The 19936-nt window shown below is 50.2% G+C and overlaps 2 protein-coding genes across 7 annotated transcripts in view; one reads left to right on the forward strand and one right to left on the reverse strand.

Annotated features, from left to right (window-relative positions):
* Positions 1-107: 107 nt before the first annotated feature.
* LOC118507698 overlaps positions 108-19936 on the reverse strand; it is a 39900-nt gene continuing 20071 nt past the window's right edge. For 2 of the 6 annotated variants that reach the window (XM_036046559.1, XM_036046561.1), the window contains 7 exons: positions 17833-18006; positions 9896-14448; positions 3262-5367; positions 2655-3038; positions 2498-2592; positions 885-1234; positions 108-605 (listed from right to left, as the gene is read on the reverse strand). In XM_036046559.1, the coding sequence (XP_035902452.1) occupies positions 356-605; positions 885-1234; positions 2498-2592; positions 2655-3038; positions 3262-5367; positions 9896-14448; positions 17833-18006 (7912 nt within the window). In that variant the 3' untranslated portion in view covers positions 108-355. Of the gene's footprint in view, positions 606-884; positions 1235-2107; positions 2593-2654; positions 3039-3261; positions 5368-9895; positions 14449-17832; positions 18007-18376; positions 18958-19936 lie in introns of those variants that run through there. The other 4 variants (XM_036046562.1, XM_036046560.1, XR_004905687.1 and 1 more) reach the window with 4 other exon arrangements.
* Positions 19061-19826, forward strand: LOC118507700. Its single transcript, XM_036046564.1, has 2 exons — positions 19061-19328; positions 19401-19826. Exons 1-2 carry the CDS (start codon positions 19164-19166, stop codon positions 19704-19706), a joined length of 471 nt encoding a protein of 156 aa, XP_035902457.1. The 5' UTR covers positions 19061-19163; the 3' UTR covers positions 19707-19826.

Consider the following 19936-nt stretch of genomic DNA (forward strand, 5'->3'; position numbering starts at 1 on the left):
TGGTGTAGGGGTGGTAAGTGCGTTACGTCGTGTTTTCTTTTGCGTCAGCCGTTTGGCATTGGAAGGTTTCGGACGGAAAGTCGCCAAAATCCGCATCCTTCGCTGCATAAGATTAGATTGTACTTTTGTATTTATTTCTCTAAAATGTACTATTTCTTACACTAGAAAACAAAAGTGAGAGTCTATTGCTGAAGGGATTGTTGTTGTCAACCGTGGTGGAGAGAAAGGTGTGTCGGTAGTAACACTCACACACCTGTCCTGAGAATTGTCATCGCCCTCTACAAACACGGCTACCGTACGCTCGGTTCGGTTGCAACTATACCACCAACCCGCTACTACCACTACCACTATGCCCTTAGGAGAAGTAAGGCTGTGTGCGTGTGTAGCACACGTGGTGCCTACGGGTTAGATCCCTTTCGCTCATGGTTGGTACCCTTGGTTTCAGTTCCGGTGCGATCGCATTACCCATGACCGACAGACAATCGGTTGCCATGGGCGATACTGCTGTTGGATGATGCTGCTGCTGCTGCTGCTGCTGCTGCTGCTGGCTGTCAAGTGACATCCGTCTCGGTTGCGGTTGTTGCTGGTGCCCGTAGTAAACATTGCTGTTAGAAAATCGGCAAAAGGGAAGAGAAGCTCAATATTAAGAGGATTTTGCGAGTGATTCGTCCAACTGGTTAAGTAGATTGTAGGGATAATTTTTTTGGGCTCAAAAAAAGGCTCAAAGTAATTAAAAGTGATGGAGTGTAATAATTGCCGAATCAATGAGTAGTGCGCGCGTTGGTTAGCATATCTACAACACATAATCTAGAGCAGATGAAGTGGCTCAAGTTAGACGGACACACGCACACACACACACACACACATGGAGGGTGAAAAATTACCCGTAGTCTTCTAGATGGTATGATGGGTCGGTATGGTGAAAGCGCTGCGATGGATGCTGCTGTTGCGACACTAGTGAGGGGGAGGATGATGAGAGGAACTTTCCACCGCTCCCATTTTGCAATGTGGGATGGAGTACTTGTGCGGAAGCCTGGGGAAGCAGCTGGTTGCCGGGTCGTGGTCTACCACCGCCACGCACTGTTGACATCGGTGGAGCACGCGAATGATGTTGCTGCTGCTGCTGCTGCTGCTGGAGTGGTCCACTGTTTGCTGCCTGATGCTGATGGGACAGCTGGTGGTAGCTGTTCGCAATGGTGCGCGTTGCGGACGCCACGACACTACATTCCACCGTCTGGAGCAGGTGGTTACGGCACGGTAGAGTCGCCAAATGGAATGAGAATGAGAAACCGGTAAGGTATGAGCATGATGTCGTCGCGGGTGATACGGTTTGCCGGTAGATCGATCTGCTGGCACGTAGGCGCAGAGATCACACATGCACGAGGCGAACAAAAGCAGCATCGAGCATACCGGTCCCCGGTAGATGGCGGTAAATTGTGATGGAAATTAATAAAAAAAAAACATCGATCGATGGTGGATCCTTGCAAACAACGCAACGACGACACACAGAACAGCAAAGTAGGCTACACACATTACACAATGGATCTTCGATTAGTATAGCACGAACGGTTACTACATAGGAGGGACAACGCTTTTAAGAAGCGTCTAACACATACCGGAGCGGTCGAAATGAGTTTTATGGAAACAGATCCCCTTTGACAGGATGCTTGAAATGAAATGTTTTCGCTAGTGTTAATATCACATTCAGATACGAGCTACTACTTTCCAGGACGTTGGACATATGACATGTAAATGGATGAACAAGGGAACGGATCGATTCGATCACATCCATGCACAAGACGTGTGATCAAATGAATGAAGTTGATGGGCACCAATGCCGCAGATGACTGTCGCTGATGATATGGCGAGAACGGACACGGAATACTACGCAAAACAGAAACAGAACGGGACATACACAGTTAATGGAGGGGAACAGACAGCCATCGCACACGAACCCGGTCGATTCGCCGTGGTGTCAAAACATTCACAGAAGCTTAATGGACGCTTACAACAAAGCGGAAAGCGAAGATGAAACGGAAAACGTTACACACAGAGTTAGTAATTAGGCAGGCAGTTAGTAAGAAAGATTATGGCCAATTTGCTTTACCTAACCATCGCTCTAAGAAGCTAGCGGCGCCTATATGCATTGCATACGCTTCGTTCTGCTACAAAAGAACGTTGCACTGGACTAATACGTTCCGAAAACAGGACACAATGTGCAAGGATAAGTAAGGTTCATATGTTGCCGTACAGTAAGGGATGCGTGTGACCGATAGTTGATCATTCCAAAGGCAAAACTTCACCATTTGGTGGTAACCACACTTCTGAGGTGGGGGGGGTGGTACTTCCGACACACTAAACAAACACACTAAGTTGCCGAAAGATGGCGACTGCGTTGTTGTTGGAGGTGGTGGGGAATATGCTGCATTTTGCGCGCCTGTGTCACGCCCGCGGCTACCGAGCCCACTACAGCAGTCGGGGCAGCGCGTTCTGGTACCTTGATCGCTTTCTTCGGCGTCGGTCTTGCCGGAATGTTGTGCGTTGAACCAACATTCGGAAGACGATAATCCTTGCCCGTGGTACCACCAGCACCTAGAATGGAACCAGCAGACATTAGGCCTATCGACATGCTAACGTACAATTTTCCTACGCACCTGTTCCATCGGAGCGAGTTAAATTACGTCTAGGGTTCAGGGTGCCCGGTAGATTGGATGAGGTCGGAGGTAATGCACCGGCCCCCCGGGAAGTACTTCTGCTGGCACCGAGGTACCCACCGCCACCGTCAAGATGATCACCCCCATCGCCATCTGCATACGGAGGATGTCGATTCCGCCCGGCTCCAGAAGGTCCGTTCGAGTGACTATAGCTCCCGCTGGATGTGTCCGGTGCGTGACGCAAGCTGGAGGTAGCCGCTGAGCTAGTCAAAGCCGACTTGCCTCCACTGCCACCTCCGGCAGCACCCTTCGGGAAGCTCAGCCTCATCTCAACGTCCGGTGCCATTTCGGGATTGTAGTTACCAGCCACTGTCACCGTCCAGCCTACGGGAAAACGAAGGGGGGAAAGAATGGAAAAAAACTCATATAAGTAAAGGCAGAGCATTTAATCCTTAAAGTGGTTAAGGTACAGCAGTAACATTTAGTATGCAGACAGGTGAACGTGAGCATATTCGAAGAATAGAGCAAGAGCCACGCGCAGACGCTGCTGATTCGTTCGTTCGAAGACTCGTGAGAGAATCGTGAATGAAGAGGGAAGTAGTAGTACCTTGGTTGGAACTTGACTGTGTGATGCCGCTGATGATGTTAGAGGTTGTCGTCGTACCGGCCGTAGAACCCACCATCCCACCACCACTACCACCGGTAGTCCCCATTTTAAGCGGACTCAGTTCGCTACAACTGCCCACCGACGCCATCACTACGTCATCTTCCTCTGCCAGCCGGTTCCTATCCGATGGTTCCAGCTGCTGCGAACCATCTCTAGTGGCTCCTTTGCGCCACTTACTGCCCCATCGGCTAGCACTCACCAGCTTCTGAATGGCCAGCTGCGATAGATTGCGCTCGCTATTCGTTTTCCAGCGCGTGGCGGCCGTTGGTGGTTGAGCGGCGGACGGCAGTGATTGCTGCTGCGGTTGCTGGGGCTGCTGCTGCTGAAGGTTCGGTCGCTTGAACGGGCTAACGTTTGGACTGCTGTCTGCCATGGAGTCACCGTCCGATGTGTCGGAGCTACTCGTTTCGTTGTCGTAACCGTGCGTTTCAGCCGACCCTCCTGCCACCACCACCTGCATCGGTGCATCGTCAAGTACCTTGACCGTTGGCCGCCGTGTACGACAATCGTAGTCCTTCGGAAGATTCAGCCCAATTTGTCGTTCCTTCTCCTTGCGATTGCTTACCTCTTTGGCCGTCTTGGGTAGCACACGGATCGGTGCCCGCAGCTCATTCTTGATTTCCTTCTGCACCGACTGTACCACGGTACTGGCACGGGTCAGGTGGTTCGTGTACTTCGGACGATTCAGCACACCACCCGGTTCGGTTGGCTTTTTGCGTGCCAGCTTGGGAGTTGCGCCTGGCACTGGTGGTAATGGTTTCTGGGGGCCTTCTTCACTACCGGTCGATACCGTCGATACCGTCGCAGCGGTGGATGGCTTAGCAGCAGCAACAGCAGCAGAACGTTTGCTAGATTTGTCCGAGACAGTTTCCGTGGGAGGTGGTTTCGGTTGTTTGGTTTTAGTCGCGACATCGCCTCTCTTAGGCTGCGGATCATCGCGAGATTTAACGCCCGGATCGGTCATCTTAACATCTTTGCCGGTCGAGCGTGCCAACGAGCTCTTACGGACTGGCACCGTTATCTCGTGCAGTGAGGGCGTCGGCGTAAGCTCAGTGATCGGTGTCTGGGGTGATGGTGGAACGGGGGAGGTCTGTATGTTTGGAGGTGTCGGTGGTGCCGGAAAGCTTCGCGTGGGCGATTGTCCCAACTTTGCCCGACAGTAAAAACACCCATCCGCTATCGACTTCATGCTGCTGGCGGTATGGTTGTGAAGCTCGGGATTGCAGAAGCAGCAAGAGGAGCACGTCGTGTCGGAAGTCTTTGGTGGTGCGTCCGACCCGGGGCCGAAGCTGGTGGTACGCTGCCGATGCCACGATCCCGTACTTGAACGAGCAGCCATGTCTTCGAGCGAATCGGCCGTTGAAAGCGGAGCCGCCGTGTGTGGACAGAGCGCGGACGTTTCGGCGGACGCAAAGAACTCTCCACCATCACCACCACCCGTAAGGGGCGTCCGGTGGATGGACGTTTCGTAGTACTCGATCTTCGATTGGATCACCTTACAGTCGCCCGTCTGGAACACCTGCCACGCATTTTCCTCGCGTATCTGATGCTGGAAGGGTGGCGCTGGTAGTCGATGGTGATGATGGTACGGGACAATATCCACCAGCTCCTTACCGTTCCACTGTTTTTCGCCATTCGTTTGACGGCTATTTGTGGCATTTGCTTCGCAGCACCGAACTGCCGACGAGGGCAATGAAGGGAAGGAGGGTCCCGATGCAGGCGTTAGCTTGGCGTTTAAACTGTCCGTAACGAACGAGTCGGCTGCTGTGGAGTATGGGCGCGAATCCCCGATGTCATCAGTAGCGTCGTCATCGTTTGGGTGGAGGTGCACGGCGGATGCACAATCGGCAGCAGCACCGTGGAAGGAATTAGAAACGACTGTCGAATGGTCGGGTACTCGGGCCCGATGGTGCGGATGCTGATCGATCGCCGCCGGCACACAGTTGCCGATGGTGATCGTCCTTACTACACTTCTACCGACGTGCGGTGGGCTACGGGAAGTGGTTTGCTCTAGTGCGCCACGAGGCACGATGTGGAGTCTTGTGTCTGAAACGTATACGGATGGAGGGGAGGGCATAGTAGGAGTGTAGGGTGCGTGTATTTACACAATCGTTGAGGTAGTCGGGCACCCCCCGTCGGTGAAAGCTACATTTATGGGACTGACTGATGAGTATGTTGGGCTGAAAGAACCACAACTAATACGGCTGACGAGGAACTATTGAGGCAAGATATTAAAAGATTATTCTTTTAAAATAATCCAAAAAAGCAGCTTTCCAGACAGCTTCCAAAGTTTCGATCGATCGTGAAACCGCCCCGGGTCCGGTGGTACAGGCGACAACGGCAGGACCGGGGTACAAATCCCATCCGGACCGTTCCCCCGTAGTGAGGGCCCACTACCCAACTACTACGTGATATCTTTAAGTCTAGTAAGCCAGAAATGGCTAGCATGACCTAAGAGGTCGTTAGGCCAAAGAAGAGGAAGAAGATCGATCGTGATTTGATCTAAAAACTAATTTTGACAAATTTTCTAGCACAGGACACTGAGTCGTAGCGCTACACCCTACTGTCTGTCGTCTGTTGCTCATGTCTTTTAAGTGCACATAAAGTACTCCAGCGTTATCAATCAGTTTAAAGCAGCTATGGCAAAAAAACCAGAACTTTAAATACAGAAACTTGAAATCCCGGAGAGAAGAAGTTGTAAATAATCAGTAGCTCTTTAATTGAGTGAAGAAGGAATTGACTAAAAAAGCATGATACCTCATCGTCTGGAGGCTTTAACAGTGGGAAACTTCGATCTAGAAGTCACACCAACCGTGAAAATCGTGAAAAATATACTCCACGAGACGGTCATGGTTACACAGTAATCGCAGACAAATATGAGAAATAATCTATAAATCTTCTTTATCAGCCGTATCTGTGGACTTTTTATATGATAAGAAAATGTAATTACTGTCTCATGATGATTTTTTTTACATTTTGTACATTTCATGTCATGGATCTTTTATTAAAATTACTTAAACGGCTTTAACTACGAGCAAAGGGTGTTAACACACTTAACACTAAAGCTAATGAACATCTGATTCCACACGCCAAAAACTACCTTGCAAAGCTAAACAACGCATTCGGTACATTGTGTACACATTTAGTTTCGTTTCGCACATGCTAACGAGCTAATCCTCCATCCACTACCAACTACGTTCTACAGCAAACTAATCCTGCAAAAGAAAAACAAAATGAAAACTAGTCAAACATAGCGGGGCCCCACAAGCGCACACAGCTGGGACATGAAGCTGGGGTGGTGCAGGGAACACCTTACATTTGCCAATCGCGCGAAGGACGAAACACACCGGACGTGCAATTAATTGCGCTAAAACACAAACATAAATGCACACAGATAGACGCCAGCGACGGCGGGAACAGCAGGAAGATAGAATCACAGCACATTTCATTTTCGCTATCACAATCGTACACTGCTATCCTGCTGCTAGAGAGACACACACAGCACACGGTTAAAGCTTAAAGTTGACATAGTAAAGTTGTGCGAGAAACAGTTGGTTTGGGTTATTTGGTGGTGGTGGTGGTGACTCTGTGGTGACTAGGGTGTACTACACGATCAGCAGTTCGTTCACGATGTAGCAGAATCGAAACAGAAGCATGCCGGCGTACTGAGCGATGCGTGCAAGGCAGGTCGTTAGTCCTGTGTGTGTTAGGGTGGAAAGAATGGGAGGAAAAACGAAATGGAGATAATAAAAACAAACATAATGTATAAATTTGTGTAAAAAAAACTGTATTAAAACAATAAAAGCAAAGAAAATATAATAAACCCTGCTTAACAGTCCTAGATGACCGCACTTTCGAAGTCGTCCAAAACTTCACCTATCTGGGGTCAAAAGTCAGCACCGACAACAACATTGATGTTGAGTTACGCGCACGGGTGCTGGCTGCCAACCGGTCATACTACAGCATGAGGAAACTTCTCCACTCTAAATACCTGTCGCGACGGACAAAGCTGGGACTGTACAGAACGTTTAAAGTCCCAGTACTCACATACGCCTCTGAGACATGGACTCTGTCCAAGACTGACGAAGCCCTTTTAGCCGCGTTCGAGAGGAAGATGCTCAGAAGGATTTTTGGCCCCGTATGTGTGGAAGGACAATGGAGGAGCCGCTACAATGACGAGCTCAACGAGCTGTACGATGATCTCACTATCGTACAGCGCATTAGACTCGCCAAGCGGCCGGTGGGCTGGTCACGTAATGAGAATGACACCGGATGACCCAGTCCGTAAAGTCCTTTTAGGCCGCCCACACAGACAGAGGAGGCGTGGTAGGCCCAAATTGAGATGCAGTGATGGCGTGGATGCGTCCGCCAGAACGGCCGGGATAACGGATTGGCAGACGACGGCGCTGAACCGTGAGCGGTATCGAGGATTGTTGCAGCAGGCCAAGACCGCAAAGCGGTTGTAGCGCCTGGTAAGTAAGTAAGTAAGTAAGTATCCAGCCAGTGGGGCGGACCGGTGGCCGAGGCGATAACGGCGCCGGTCTTCACACGGCAGGACCGGGGTTCTCAAATCCCATCCGGACGCAGATCTTGACTACCTTTTTACGTGTAAAATCAAGTCACAGAAAGCCAGAAATTGGCAGGCCGAGATCTCTCGAGGTTGTAGTGCCAAAGAAGAAGAAGAAAGAACAGTCCAGCCTGATCAATGCCGGAAAATTCGGAAATGGTGGTTTCTAAGTCCGCAATCAATCCAATTTGCTCATTTACACGAAAACTACAACAATGACCCTCATGTTCTCGAAGTCCCTCAGAGTGCGTCAACGCGGATAACCTCCACGAGCTCTCAACCATGAAGGTAGAAGTTGTTTTGGGATAGAAAAATAAAAATTCGTCCTCTCTAAGGTCCTCTCAGCCCTCAACGAAGGCTCAAGGGCTCGATAACCTTAGCGCGGTCTCTCGATGGTGTTAATACTATCATTAACGAAAAGGGAGGAAAGCGCTAAGTACGTGGCAAGGAAAACCAATAAACGAGTTAAGGATCCTTGAGTTTGAGGCTTATTAGAATATTAGCCTCTCGGGGTTTAATTCGTGATCTACGGAGGCTCAGAATTTCATTTCAGAATCTATTTTCTCTTTCTGCTTCAAAAAAGCATTGATTTTCCACCGAAACATTTTTCCCGAATCCCGCGCTGTGTGTGAAACACAAAATGGAACCATGAACCGGGATTGGATAAGTTTCAGATTAGAAGCGTCGGGTGCCCGCGAACCACAGCATTTGTGGTCCCCCATTGTGTGGATTGTCCGGCACTGCGATGGTCGGGGCGCCGGTTGTTGGCTCGTTCGGAAAAAAGACAAACACAATCGCAACATAGCAAAGAAAGGCACACGGTTCGGTCTCTGACTTCGTACGTCCATCCGTTTCGTTTCTTTTGTTGAAGGAGCTCATTTTGTGTCAAGGATTTGCTGTAGATTCCAAGTGGCCCAATTATGTTGGGTACCCGAACCACACAAGCGCACTAATTTTGCTTGACGGGTACGGGGGCAATGAAGGTTTCGAATGGAAGACGTAAAGTTTAACTTTGTCTAGCATTCTGACTGTTAGAAGAAAAAAAAGCTCGCGAACCAAAAAGAATGAAGCTACCGGAAAATTGAATCCCCTTACTATGGATGCAATGAATTTGTATACCTCTCATATGGCAACAGAGTATAGCTGTACCGTCATCGATAGCGCAGCAAAAGAGAACTGAAGAATGAAGTGTTGCTGCTTCGTAAGGCACCACTTCGTATGACACAAAGGACACCTCCCTCACCAGAACACGCATGGTGGTTACAATTTTCGGCCAAGCTGACATACAACGCGCTGCTCGATTACAAATGAAACATTTGCGTGCCAACTGTACAGTCCCACCCATTTTAAGACCCCGAAACGAATGTGGCAAGCAGCGCCCATTTTATTCGAAGGACGGAAGGTCGATCGACCAAATCAAACTGCGACATTGCGGTGTGAAAAGTGGGTTACCTCCTGTGTACCGCCGTTTAGTTTGGTCCACCACCCGTCCCCGGCACGGTCACAATAGGTATGGTAGATTAATGTAGTGGTCCGATTCTCTCAAGAATGGACCATTGTGGTTCATTATACGGAAACCTAAGATTATCGTCAACTCGCAAGTGAGGGCATAGAACTCATTCATCTCTATTAATACACGATTGAGCAGCGTGTGCGTAATAAACCAGTATTGCCCTTCATTATCTGATGAAGGATTTTTTTCGCGAGAAAGCCTGGCTGTCTGGTGTCATTCTTGACACATTACCAACTCATTGCATCCCTTCGAGAAGACACTGTTGCTTCGTTTGTAAAAAAAATCTCAAGTCATTTGTTTTCGTTCGTGTATGATAAAATGTGCATAAATGAAGTCCTCAACGCAACAGAGTAAAGTGTCCAAAACGAAAAAAAAAATTACGGACGTGCTCATTCCACTCATTCGTGCACATACAAACACATGCATAGCAATACAACAGGCGCAAACTTCAAACGTTGTTGATGTAGGAAAGAAAAATAACGTCCGATAAATACCTTCATCGTCCTGCCCGTTTGGGACCGGTGTGGCCATGTCCTCGTGCTGGGTACTGAACCCGATCCATCCCCTCTCCTCGATCACGTCACTCTGGATGGCCGCCTTGCCTCGGCTGGTTGTGATGGTGGTGTTGGTTGTGCCAGTGTTGCCCGCGCCGGTCATTACCGTAGCCGTGCCCTGCTTCTTCACTCCGGCCCCCGGCTGGCTTCGGGTGGGACTTTTCGCGGGAGACGATGTTACGGGTTGTCGCTTGGGCGAAGGACTCGGCACGAGCAGTGTTGTTACGGTCGGTGCTTCCAGTTCGTCTCGGTTCAATATTTGATGGTTTTCATCGAAACTGACACGGCGTGGCGATGGATGTGGACCCTTCTTACGGCCACCTCCCCCACCAGCGGACAGCTCCTCGGTGGAAGACTCGATCGAGACGCTGGATCGTTCTTCTGGGATTACCTCAAACTTTTGCGTGTAGCGCCCGCTGGCGGTGCGTCGGGGGGTTAACAGATTGTTGTTCCCACCACCGCTGTTACTGTTTGAGGAGACCGATTTCTTCGTTGTGGAAGCACCCGATGGTCTGGATTTGGATGACGATCGAGAGGTGTCGCGTAGAGTTTCCGGCGTTCGGACTAATTTCACACCGACCTCTTCCGGGTTGCTGAGCGCCTCGAGCAGCAGATCTGCAATCATCCGATCTACCTTTGGATTGCTACCGGTAGAGAGCGGGCTTCCATCACGCGAATGCGTACTCCGACGGTACTGTCCGAATCGGTAGATCGGTACGGGGATGCGCGATCTGTGCCTGTTTCCCGATTCGCCTCTACCGCCTCCTCCCCCGCCCCGCTCATGACGCCGGCCCGCACTATGGACACGGGCTGCCCTTCCACCACCATGTCGACCACCGCGCGGAGCACTGTCGGCACACTCTACTATCTCGAGAATCTCGATGTGCTTATCACCTTCCTGAATTTCGGTCTTCTGGTACACACGCCGAGGTCCACCTTCAATGTCCGGTGTGAGGTCCGCCTGCGGGTACAAGGTCATCTGTTGTACATCCTTCAACACCTGCTGTCGGCGCCGTCCATCAGTGGCTGCAGGAGCTTTACCCGTACCTGTCCGTCCCGTGCTCGTACGTCCCGAACTACCCACCGTAGTGGAAGCGGTAGACTGAGCTTGAGGCGTTTTCCCCTGGCGTTTATCGGCTGCCAAACCCCACGGACTCTTGGCCGACACTATCGGTGGAGCAGCACCTCCTCCTTTGCGTCCACTGGCTGCACCCGCAGCAGCGCTCTGTATCTGCATGTTACCTTTCCCATCGATCTTGTACGACTCCAGCATGCCCAGCTCGGAGCGCAATGCCGATCCGGACGTCGCCGCGGCACCTCCGGCACGCTTCTTTGGCTTCATCGCCCGGAAGGGGGTAGGAGCAGAAGGAGTGGACGTGTCACGCACTATCGCAGAGCTCGCACCGCCAAACACGGTCTTCTTGGCACCGGGCGGAATAAACTCCTTACGGCTGATTGCCTTGTCGATTGTGCTGATCACCTGTATGGCTGGTTCACCGTAGAACCGTTTCTGCTCGATCAATCGCATCATTTTGCGCTGCTTCTTGAGATTCTCCTGCTCCTGCTTCCATTTCATCAAGCGTCGCCGGTTGTTCAGTCGCTCCTTAATGCGCAGCGGCATCGTATCGGCGACGACCACGCGCTCATTGATCCTTAATGCGGCCGTCGTTTCAGCGTGGATCGGTACAAAGAACGCTTCCCCCTTCTCGTGCCTTGGCGATCGATCGTTGGAGCTGGTGGTCGACTCCACTGTCTCCGGCTTCGGGTGTTTAGGTTTTCTGGTTCGCGGCATCGGCTCCATCAGCTGCGCCGACCCGAACCCATCCAAACTGTCCACCAAACTGCTAGTATCCGAATCATCGTCATCATCATCATCCGCACCATCATCTGCATCGTCTCTTCTGCCGGTTCCGTCTGCCACATCGAGATCGTCCTCAGCCGAATTGGTGGAGGACGGTTGCACTTCCATCGATTCTGTGCGTGGCATTGCGGAAAAGCGTGGTACTACGACCGATCCACGATCGTACGTAGAACCAGTGCCAATCTTGCCCAACACTAACCCTTCCGGCTCTGACGCGATGTCCGTATTGTCTGACGGATCCGTTTCGAGCCCGTACGCCGGAAAGTAATACTTCCCATTCAAATCTATCTCGGTCGCACCACCATTGATTGCAGGATCGATCCGGCGAGGTGATCTACTGCCGGATCGTAAGAAGAACCCGTTTCCTTTCGCACGTGTCTTCTGCCGGCGGTGGTTACGCTCTACAGGGCCACTGCCGTTATTATTATTGTTTGAGTTATTGTTATTATTATTATTACTGTTTCTTTTGTTGTTATTCGCGACATCTTCCTCATTCTCCTTATCACACTCTGCCCCTGCGCCACCATCTGGGCGCTTGGGCGAAAGTTTATGTTTGTCCGTTTGCGGAGGCGAATTGCACACCACACCACCACCATCGCCGATGTACTTTTCCGCAAACTTTTGCTTCATGGTGCCGTTGCCGTTCTGCGGTTCCGAGGCGGCGCAAGGTTGATTATTATTCTGGCGATCCGATTCCGTCGGTTTTGGGTCTCGCAGCTGTGCCCGGCGCTCACTGTAAACACCGACAATTTCGGTCTCACCGTCGCGGGTATCCGTGGCCAGCACGAGCTCTTTAGCGTCCGCGAGATTGTTCAGATTGTCAAGCAGCAACTCGGAGATGTACTCATCCAGCCGGGCCCGCTCGGCTTCACTAACACCGTGTGTCGTGCGGTCGTCAACCTTTATCTCACCACCGTCGTCTGTGCTAGAATCAGAGTCTTCTGACAGGGCCGCACTTTCAGCGACACTACTGTCCTCACTCGGGCGACGTTTGCTGCCCGGTGGAAATTGTTCCTCTACTGCTCCGGTTGGCTCGGAAGTTTCGACACCTTCTGAAGCTCTTGCTGCTGTTGCTCCTGCAGCGCCATCAGTAACCGGAGTACGTTCTCGAGGATAATCGCTAGTACCAGCACTACCAGTGCGGACAGAAGCACCTTCCCGAGCACCCGTGCGATCAACCCCATCGCCATCCGCAGCAGCCAACCGTTCCTGCTGCAGGAACTCGCTAAGATCACTCTCGTTATCGTGCCGAACGCGGGTGGCGGACGATACGCGGTACGATTGCGACGCGATCGAAGAGACTGAGCTACTGTGCGAAGGATATTCGTCTTCAAGGTCGTCGTGTTCGTCGTTGTCGTGCGCCACCTGATCGTTGACTGGGTGGTTGACGTCCTCCTGCTCGTGCTCACCTTCAAGAACTGTGGCCGCAGCCGAAACAGCGGCCAGTATGATAGTCGGCTCCGATTCGCCAAGATCGGCCGTTTGCGAGGAACACATGCGTCGTCGGCGCCGCTGCCGCCGGTCATCGACCGTGGCCGGATCGGACGGTGCAGGGGAGACGGGGGGAACCGGACTCTGGTGGCCACCCGAAGCTTGACCCGAACAGTCGATATCGCGGGAATGGGTCGTACGCGAGAGCAACTTCTTGCCCGTACCGAAGTCACCGTTGTACTGACGCTCGAGCTTGGCACACTCCAAGCACGAGGTCGTACCGGTCGTGTCAGTCGTCCCGGTCGTCGTCGTCGTTGCCGTGGTAGCGCAACGACCACTACCGACGCTGCTCCCGCTACCGCTGCTGCCCGGTCGGCCCGATCCGACTCGCTCCCCCAGCACGCTCTCGCTATCGTCCGCACGCGACGGACTTTGGTGGCCTTCGACCGAGGCGATGATGCTTTCGACGCTGTAGATGCGGGGCGGCGTCCGGCGCAACGGTGGCGACCAGCTACCGGAGCGTTCGTAGCGCCGCAACTCACGGCTCCACATGCGCCGCAACAGCGTCGTCTTTCGCATCGAATATTCTCCGTCCCGGTACGAGGGCACCAAGGGATGGTGCTGCTGATGACCACAACCACCACCAACAACACCGGCACCAACACCACCACCAACAGCGCCACCATTGGCAAGGGGTCCACCGTTCAAACTGCTAGAGCTGCTGCAACTAAGAGAATTATTGTGGATAGATCGCAAACTACCTCCGGTCCCGGTGGCCACGGCCCGGCTTGACCCGATGCCATTGCACAGCGGGCTGCTACACCGTCCACCAGCCAGATTCCGATGCTTCAGCGCAGCCAGGTTCGGATCCGACCCGGTTGCGATGAGCGCTCCCGTGCCCGGCGGTATCGTCCCCGCCAACCAATCGTGTGCTCCACTGCCTCCTCCTGCACCTCCACCACCACCACTCTCCACGCTACTGCTGCGACCAGTCAGGGAGCTGTGGTGGTCCCGGTGATGTCGCAAACCGAAGGACTTCCGGTGCGGTGGTGTCCGCGGTCCACTGAGCCGCCCGTTCAGTATCCCTCGGGCCGAAGCCGTGCCGGTGTGTTTGTTAACCACCACTTCGATCACATTGTGATTGGTGTCATGGTGCAGCCACAGGGATTCATCATCGGTTTTCTGCTGCGCCAGCGTATGCCTTGAGAGATGGGAAATAAAGCAAGTGAATAATGAAATAGAGAGCGTTTTAATGTGTTAATGTCAGTGTAAACAACTTTAAACAAATAATCCAAATTCTATGCTAGGCAGGTGGGTAGGTAGTAGATTCTTCTGTTTCATGATTTGGGTGACCCATCCGTTGGCATTCATCGCATTTTACAAAAAATTGAAAAACACACCGTGGGCTGAACCCGTCGCCTCATTTAGCCCTGTCCAATATCCTTACGAAAACACCCTCTCCCCACGAACGCCTTTGGAGCGTTGGATCGATAAAGGCCAACCCCAACCGCCAGCAATTAAAAGCCGCATAAAAAAGATTGTGTGTGTGTGTGTGTGTGTGTGTGTGTGTGAATAGGACTAACCTTTTACCTGACCATTTTGGACTGTATTCCCCTCTCAAACGGAAAAGGTGGTGCGCCATCAGCATATGCGTTTGCGTTTCTGAGTTTTCCATACCAAACTTTGATGCCAAAATTAGGCTAGAGCACCACAAGGGAGGCCCCAAACACACACACAGACACACAAACACATAGAGGATAATGGTGGTGCCAAAGACCCTTCGTTGTGGCTAAGAATTTCCAGTGGAATAATTACAGCGTTTGTTATTTTGCCTGCATACACATACGTAAGCTGGGAAAAAGTTCTCGCTGATTGCCCTCGAAAAGTTGGTCGATCGAAATGCGTAGTTCGCAAAAGCGGCTGTTCTTGGCAGGTTCGCAACGAGCTGCTACTTACTAAAGGGTCGTCTGTCTAGAGTTACAAACTAGTTCGTCATACTTGGCCTAGAGCTCGGGTGTTTATTTTTAGGAACAGCGGTACAGTGTGGCGAGATGCCTAATAACGTATGAAATAAATTATTAATTCTCGTTGACCAAGATCAATGTATATCGATTCGTGCAATTGAATCGATCATACCGGGGCAAAGGTTAGACAAAGCAAAACCTGCACACCACACACTTCGCCTCCCGATTGAATATTTCAGTATTTATGTTCAAACCCATCCCGCCCCCTAATTGACTGTTTGGCCTTGAACGTTGCCTACCAGGAATCGCCGCCATTAGCACGCGAACCGCCGAGAGGACATTAGCATCGGGGTAGGAAGCCGACTTGCCGCAGCCGTAAACGAGCAAGTTCCACCCGCCAAAGCTTCGTCGAACACCCAACCAGCCCAAAACAAATGACGAGCATAACATCAATGATTGAATCGCCTGCCGATACAACACCCTTTGGTGGAAGAAACCTTTTTTTCCATCGATGAGATCGACTCTAGCGCAAAGCGAGGTCAGATTTCACATTGTCGTGTGTGTGTGTGTGACAATTCGCTTGACAAACGGATCAAAACAAAACCCTCCCGAATTATGGACCCTGAGGCCCTTTGGGGCAGCTGCAAAACTTCCTCCACAACTCCAACACACGGAGGACTCGTTTCGTTTTGGGGGTTGGACGAAGGTCAACTCTTTTATGCTGGGTTGATCGTTCCTCGCACCTGTTTTTCCTGTTCGGAGGGGATGTGTTGCGCAACGTTTTGATTCTAATCAAATCAAACTCAAGCGTTCTTCTGCTTCTTCCGTTTCACGTGCCGAAAGCAAATCTCTTCCACAGAGCTCGGGGAGAGTCGTTCACGACGGGGTGTTGTTGTTCGGTTCACATCACCGGTGCGAGGGTGGGGGGATGAAAGCTCCGGTTTGTCTGGGTGGCTGAAGTTATCGATTTTCCGACCACGTCGAAAATAACGCCAGTGGTCCTTCGTGCTCGTCTGCCACCCAGCCCCGAGCGCCGTGACGTCAGCCATAGTAATATCCTGTACGTTCTGTGATTGTGTTTGGCTAACCGGTGGTGGGTGCTTTCACCCATATGCGAGGATGGTTCGTGGATGACGGTCTGGACGCTCTCCTAGCACCAGTCGTTCTCACATGTGATTGGCGCTGGGCGCGATTTTCACAGAACGAAGGAAGGAGAATTCGATTTCCCACGATGAGTTTTTTTCTTCTTCTGGTTTTTGTTTTGTGCATTAGAATGTGCAGTTTTTTGCGCGATGATGTTTGTGGAGAAAACGAAGTATGAATCTGTGCATAGTATAGATTGGTTGAAATGGCTGGGCTGGTGGTTTGTATCTTAAACAAATTGAATTGAAGGAAGCAAATAGAAAGAAAAGGATGAAAAGCAAATAAATATTTAATGCTCAGTTCAACACCAACCGTCAGTTGGCTGTTAGTGTTGAGACGAGATTGTTTCCAACTTATTCGTCCTAGTGCAATTGGCCAATCAGGTACAATCTGCATTAGTTTGGTGCACATCACCGTACGAAAAGGATTCACTCTGTAAGCTCACTTTCTATCACACGTCTAGTACGTTTCTGACCTTCAAAGTAACGTTAGCAGCAGCTCAGTAATGGCAGACGGAAACGATCATCTTCATAACTTTTGATCTTTTTTCCCTCCGCTGAGTCCATAAAATCTGTAACTGCAGTCCCATTGAGTGATGCGTTAAATGCATTTGTGCGTTGGTCGATTATTTTGGTACCCCCATCCAGGGAGGAACAACATCAGTAAATCAGAGAAGCAAACCAATTCGTGTTTTTAACAACAATCCTCAATGGAGCCAATGCGCGAACAATTAGCGCACAGACAGCAAACGGAAGATCTGTCGATCTGGCTTGTCGGGTTGCTATGCTACAGATGCGATGCTTACTAGCTTTGAATCTCTACCTGTCAAAAGTACGTTGTTCACATGACGAAATGCCTCGTAGACATTGCCAGTGCGGCAGGGTACAGTGTTTGGCGAAAGAAAACAGAACCACCCCCTTCGACGTAACGGTTGTCGAGCAGTATTCAAATTATACCCGCGGACAATTTATGTCTTTGTTAGCAGGAGGTCTTTGTCAATAATACCAAAAAACGCCCACCGGGGACGGCCCCCATTTTATTTTGAAAAAAAAAAATGTAGCACCGTCCCTGGGTTATTTAGGATCTCCTCCCACAAGCACCACCAACTTCTGAACTGGTGCATGCAAGGATAAGAAACAGGAACGATCCTGTCCCCGTAACGATCGACGTCGAAGTTGACCTCGTGACTAGTGGCACTTACGGTCGCTCGTATTGCGATTATGCTTTTGCTGGCAAATTGGATTTAAAACACATCTGGTGCGCTTTTTAAAACCTATGTTTTTGATGTAATTAAAGACCTGTACCGGGCGTCCGCATAGTGTAGGGCATAAAAGTACACGAAAAGCTTATCATACATCATCATCATAGCAGCAAACTACTCCAAAAGGTTAACGAACTTGTCATTCATATGAACATTAATTTTGCTAGGTCATTTGAAGGAGAAAATTAGCCTACAATTGGAGTTATGTTTTACTTACTTGCGCATAATGATTTCCGGTACCGAATAGCGCCTCCGAAGCAATCCCGGCCCGGGACTGGTGGCATTTGCGTACGTTCCGGCACCCATCCTTTGATAAACTGGGTTAAGGCAGCAGCTATCGCACAAGCTCGATAGGTCCCAGTTCGAGGCGGATGATTCGCGGCTGTCCTGGCTGCCGAGGTACGGGAAGAAAAAGAAAAGAAAGCGATGCTCTAGTACATTAGACACAGCATGTTAACATACATTTGGAGAAGATTATGGTAAGATTCTTCGCAAGGTATCTTTCAGAGCAGCTGCACAGAGAGTTGATACATTGATGACATTGAGCATTATTTTTAGCACATGCAAATTCCGAGCAATGCACACGCCGGTACGCCGGATGTTGTCGAATGCAGTTCACGCCGCCAGACGCGTAGTAGTAGTCTTTGGAAAACATTTCGAGGTGGAAACGACGCTAAAATTAAACAACACCGGCATCAGACGGTGCTTCTACACGTGCATAACAGACCCGGCCACATCTTGTGAAACCGAAACTTCCTTACCAGTCTACTTTAAAGCCAGCACACAGGCCAGAATTTTACGAGCCTTGGACTTGGCGTTCCGCTTCTCACGAAGGCATGCGGTTCCGGGACGGAGAGGTCAATGCTACTGCTATCCAATGCTGCTAGCCAGCGTACCGCGGTTGGCAATCTTGTTGCCAAAGTCACGCCAATCTGTGCCCGTTTGCCGGCGTTTTTTTCCCCTTTTCTTTTTCAACAAATTCCTTGTCATGCAAAATTCATTACGACGAGTTGTTGTGATATTCCAATGAATACCTGATGCACGAAAAGGCATACTGTTTTGTGTACTTTCACGAGACGGTTGTGCAGTAGGTACGGGAGCACACTGAGAAAGGATGTTTTTTTTTTGTGATTGCGCTAGTGGTTGTGCAATTGACAGCTAGGATCGATCAAATCATATTTGCCAGTAGCGGACAACTCCCTTTGGTTTGATCTTTGACTCATCATGTTTGTGATCATTTACGTTCCCCTTTATAATAAATACCGGACAACGGTTGCGGGCTTACGGGAATATCATTATGCAAAACATGTAAACGCTTTAAAGCAATCTTTCAAGACAGTTTCGAGCGCAACCAAGCAGACCAATAGCAGCAAGTTGTCCACCACTGAACTAGGCAGTATTCAATTAATCGATGATCGTTTTTGAGATGCAACAATAACAACGCTTGGCAACACTGCGGATGACAGATTTACTGTTTACTTCAAATTAACTAATCCTGGGAATGTTTGTAAAAGTGCAAATAACCGGCCTTTCAAGTGCTTAAGGCTGATGGAATCGTATAAAATTCAGAATCCCGGGCTCTACGACCAAGCGTTGTCGGCTTTCGACAGCCCATTACCCGATAGCAACACGCATTTGCAACAGAAGCCAGCGTTTGGATACTGTTGCTCGATGCCATCACGGGCACCTTGGACGACGGTGTCTTGCATGGAGGTAATGCGACTAATACAAAGTCGAATCAAAACATCATAGAATAACAATTTCAATATCTGTTTTTCACTACAGCATTTGGAGAATGAAATACGCAGCGGCAACAAGTACAAAGTCCCAACTCCATTCTATTCTCCACCAATCGAACTAATTGCCACAATTCCTTGCAAAACGTTCCCGCTCCAACACTCGCCGTATGTAATACAGCCTCAGAATGAACCGCATTCTTATCATTCGTTCGATGAGACAATCCTACAACCTGTGCCGGACAATCCAGAAACCGTTAAACCGACCAGTGATAGTCGGGATGCCTCCGGTTTACGCTGCAAACAGTGCAATAAACAGTCCTTAAAGTTACCGGACTACGGCAAAGCCGTTTGATTTACGAAAAAAAATAACGAATATTATGGATTTAGCGCTGTACTGTAGTGTTAAAAAACTTGACGCGTTGTCACCGGTTGACAAATATGGAAAATATATGCAATTTCTGACTAAAAAATACATATCTTGTTTATTGTCGTTTACTAAAGGCATATCCTTACTGAGAAATGTTTTAGCCGATGTAGAGCGAGCTTAAAATGGTGAACTAAATTTCGTCCCAATTGCTCATA

Source organism: Anopheles stephensi, chromosome 2, assembly GCF_013141755.1.
Source record: "Anopheles stephensi strain Indian chromosome 2, UCI_ANSTEP_V1.0, whole genome shotgun sequence".
Classification (NCBI taxonomy): domain Eukaryota; kingdom Metazoa; phylum Arthropoda; class Insecta; order Diptera; family Culicidae; genus Anopheles; species Anopheles stephensi.

What these genes read in the sequence shown, in the direction of transcription:
- LOC118507700 (XM_036046564.1), top strand. Translation starts at nt 19,164, where the DNA reads ATGGAATCGTATAAAATTCAGAATCCCGGGCTCTACGACCAAGCGTTG. An exon ending in CGACGGTGTCTTGCATGGAG is followed by an intron (nt 19,329 to 19,400) that starts GTAATGCGACTA and finishes TTTTCACTACAG; the next exon opens with CATTTGGAGAATGAAATACG.